This window comes from Salminus brasiliensis, chromosome 21, assembly GCF_030463535.1.
Source record: "Salminus brasiliensis chromosome 21, fSalBra1.hap2, whole genome shotgun sequence".
NCBI classification, from domain to species: Eukaryota; Metazoa; Chordata; class Actinopteri; order Characiformes; family Bryconidae; genus Salminus; species Salminus brasiliensis.
In genome coordinates, this window is record NC_132898.1 from 2,599,419 (window position 1) to 2,603,679 (window position 4,261).

Here is a 4,261-nt window from a genome sequence, read left to right on the forward strand (position 1 = left end):
GTAAATATATTTTTCAGCTCTTTATTACCTTTAGTACTTTTTACTTTTTTAATTTATCCCCTACCCTATTTATTATTCAGTGTCATTTTCCTTTAGTTTAAGACTGTGTTCTGTGTTTTGCTCTCACCAAGACAAATTCCTTGTATGTGTAACATAAAGAGTGAAATAAAGAGATTCTGATTCTGATTCTGATTCATAAACTGACTCCTCGTGGACTGCTTTGACGACAGGACGGCCAAACAGGACCATAAGCCTTCTTCTTTGGGAACTAAGCTCATATACAGCACAAATGAAGCACGAATACTTCATAAATATCGAAGATATGATCAATAATCTTCGAGAAACGTGGATATGGCGTCGCTGAAATGGCTGTGAGGAGGCGGCGAGCTCGATTCTGATTGGCTGATTCCTCGCACTCCTACTTCAGCGCCTCACTTTCATAACAAACACTGGCCGGAGTCCGAACATGTGCGAATCGGTTCGTTTCGAACTGATTCGTTTCGGACTGATTCTTTTTATTTAAAACAAATCGATCACAATCGAAACCGATTTTAAAAACCTGATCCAAAACGTTTAGCATTCTTTCGCCAACATTTTCGCAACATTTACGTCCAGGGAATAATTTAATAAGCGTTTAAATCTACATACTAATTTATAACTTCACGTTTGCTAGCTTTGTATGAACGCCACCATTGTCTGCACTGATAACGAGATCCTAAATGTTAAATAGGATTATTATTATTGCACATTATTGTTAATCCTCACCTGTAACTCCTTTAGTTGAGAGATCGCACTGTTCTGTAATGTATTCAGTACTGTGTAAATACAAAAACCCTTAAAACTCACCTTCGACCTAGAATTAAATTATAGTATTGAAACGTTATGACGTCGCTTGAATGCCCCAGCTGACGTACTCAGGTACACATTAATAACAGTGAAATGCAAATAAATGAAAAACAACAAACAACAACAACAGACTTGACTTGTGAATCAATGCATCGTTTAATCGATCGTGAGTCATTTCACAAGCACCGTTCGAAAGAGTCGGCACACCGTTCGAAAGAGTCGGCACACCGTTCGAACATTCGTCACTTACAAAAACAATAAAAACAGGACGCAGAGCTCATGGAAATGGCATGACGACTGTAAAATGGCTTTTACAACAACGTAATAAATACATGTCGGTCCGGTTGTAACGTTATGCTACATGTGGTCGTTTTTATTAGCTACCTTTAACCCTACACACAAGTCGCCACCGCGTCACAGAACGCGTTAAAGTCCTTCCTCATGAAGTCCTCGCTCTGCAGGACGTCGTCCTCGGACGGGAAGTACTGCATGCTCTCCTCCTGGTCCTCCTGGGCGAAGCTGAAGAACGTGATGCCTCGACACTCGACACCCAGCTGCCGTGCGCCGAAGCGGGCTGTAGGGGGCGAGGGCAGGTCGGGGCTGTCCATGAGGGCGCCCCTAGCGTTCTCCAGCACGCCCAGGTAGGCGTCCATGTCTGTGAAGTCCAGCTCGCAGTCCGAGCCGCTGTCCGTGCCGACCGAGTCCGAGCGCATGTGCATCAGCTGGTACTTCTCATGCATGAGGAACTGGTTGGTGTTCCTCGGAGCCCTCATGCCAGGCGCACGGTTGCCTTTGACGTTGGCCGGGCGCAGGGACGTGCTAGCGAGGCGATGTCTGGACTTGACTCTTCGGTGCTGGTGGTGCCCTCGCCTAATGCGATGCCCATGCCTCCTGGCACACTTGTGCCACCTACGCTGGCTCTCGGATCTCCTCGACTCCTCCTTGAGCTTGTCTTTGATGGAGAACCTGCCTCCGCCGCTGCTGCTGCTGCTGCAGCAGGTCTCCCAGTGGTCCATCAGCACGCCCTTCCCACACATTCTCTCTTCCCACAGCATCAGACCTCAGTTGCTTCTCGTCGTTCTTCACGACCACCTCAGAAATCGTCTACCTTTTCACAATCCTCTGTGTTTTTTTCTTTGTGGCTGGCTTTAGGCAGCACATAGCCTGACGCCGTGCCTCCACTGTGGGCAGCTTGGAGCCGCTAGCTGACCAGGTCACGCCCCCTCTTTTTTCGCGTGCAGTCTTTTCTGGCTTTTCCTCGTCTTTCGCAAAACAAGTCGAAAATCGGAAAATCAGCGCTTGAAAATGTGAGAAATGTGCTTGTAGTTTGCTACACTTTCTCCTGCCCGTGTGCCGACAAACTACTTCGCGCTGGTCTCTCGGTGACAGCTGCCAACTGCTCCCTCAGCCGCCCGCAGCACGGCTTATATACCGTCGGGACGTTGGAAGTGTTGGCATGTTCCGGGGGGGGGGCGTGTTTAGAGAATACGCTAAAACACTTACAAATGCTTATAGATATTTGAAATGCTTAAAATATAAGATGGATGTTAAGTATGAATATAATCGAGCATAATAACGCAAAGCAAGCACGATATTTTACCACAGAAACGAAGAACGCAGGCCACCCCTCCCCCCCCATACATTCGAGCAAGTGGTTTCTCCCAGCTTGTTGTGGCTCCAGCGGCTGTTCTAGAAGCAGTAACCGCCGTCCCTCAACGGGCGTCTTGCGTTGCCTGGCGTTAGGTGAGAAACCCCCAGCTGATCCCAGATCAGGTCTTAAGCCCAGAAGGCACAAAGGTTTGGCCAAACGTGATTCACGCCGTGTACGTGCGGTGGGCTGGAACACAACAAAGCAGGAGCAACTTCTACTACGTCGTTTTGTGAATACCCACCTTTAACCAGAGCTTTAAGCAGATTAAGCACACACCCAATATATATATATACATATATACATATATATATATATATATATATATAGAGAGAGAGAGAGAGAGAGAAGTTACCTACATTTTATGTCCAAATACTTATGGACACCCCTTCTAATGAATGCATTTAGCTACTTGAAGTTGCACCCATTGCTGACACAGATGTGTCAATGCACACACACACACACACACACACACACACATGCACACACATGCACAGCTTGTCTAGTCCCTGTAGAAGAGTGCCAATTGCCTAATAATGCCAGGCGTGGGCTAGCAGAGGGGTATTAAGCCCCCCAGCATTGAGGAGCTGAGGAGCAGTGGAAGAACTGTGTTCTCTGGAATGATGGTGGAGCTCCATCCAGTACTTTTGAGCTGGATGAGTTGAGGAATTGGGAATGATGTAAGGTGGTGATCATCATCCAGCATCCTGTCCTCACTATCGCTCTTGTCACTAATTGCAATCAAATCCTCACTGCAAATGCTCCTCCAGAATATAGTAGAAAGCCAGGGAAGAACCCTGGACAGCAGAGACAGTTACTCCAACAAAAGCAGGAGAAACAGTGATTAAGCAGATGTCCCAATACTTTTGTCCATACAGGCATCACTGAGGAATAGAAAGTTTGGGGGGGAAATCACTGGGGGCTACAAATCAAACATACATTACGACAACCCCATAACCCCAAATCCCCTCCTGAAGGTCACAGGTTCATATTTCGGCAGTGCTGTAAAGGACTGTGTGTTGTGTTTAACCCTCGGCTGTAATTTCATTTATTGAAGGTGAGAAATGCTGTGGTGCCTGGTCTTGGCTCATAAACCATGCATTATAAAATGTTTATAATATAATAAAATTCAATAAAAGTGTGTTATAGGTGTATTATACGTGACCTTTAGAGTCAGATGGGCTCAACATTGGATGTTTTTAGTGTTGGTTTCACTAATTATCTGTAAGTACATTTGGTCAATTTGTTGATTAAGTGACTAGGCTAAATAAAGCAATCACGGTTTGTTATATGTGTTTACTTGTGTTTTTATTTTGTCATATTAAATTTTATAAAAATTAAATTTTATTATATGACAGCATGCAGTCATGCCTAATATCTAACCAGTGCTTCTGCCCAGCTGCAGACTTTGCCCTATACCATTGTCCAGATTTCCTTTGGTTACTGCTGACACACTTATTTGGCCATACTTCTGCTGTAGCGTTGGCCGCAGTGATCCCCACTCCAGCAGGCGGCGCTACACACGGACCTGCAGCTCTCCAAACACTGAGCTATGTGGGAGGGGGGGGAAACATGAAGGATTTCCCACCTGTATTTCGGCACGCACCGCCCTGCCGCCTACGATTGGCTGGCGGTGCTCATTTTGCATGCGCATATAAACCATTAGCCAATCGTAGCGCAGATATTCATTTTCTAGCACCCAATCCCAGCGCGCGGGAGGCGGGACATGGCGGAATACGGGTGGGGAACAAAACAACGGCTGCAGGA

The 4,261-nt window shown here is 46.2% G+C and overlaps 1 protein-coding gene across 1 annotated transcript; it reads right to left on the reverse strand.

Annotated features, from left to right (window-relative positions):
- Positions 1–983: 983 nt before the first annotated feature.
- On the reverse strand, positions 984–2,233 carry LOC140543046 (uncharacterized). The gene has a single exon (XM_072666063.1). It carries the CDS (start codon positions 1,899–1,901, stop codon positions 1,239–1,241), a length of 663 nt encoding a protein of 220 aa, XP_072522164.1. The 5' UTR covers positions 1,902–2,233; the 3' UTR covers positions 984–1,238.
- Between the last annotated feature and the right edge of the window lie 2,028 nt (positions 2,234–4,261).

Excerpts from the sequence above, each read along its gene's own strand:
- LOC140543046 (XM_072666063.1), bottom strand. The coding sequence starts at position 1,901 with ATGCTGTGGGAAGAGAGAATGTGTGGGAAGGGCGTGCTGATGGACCAC.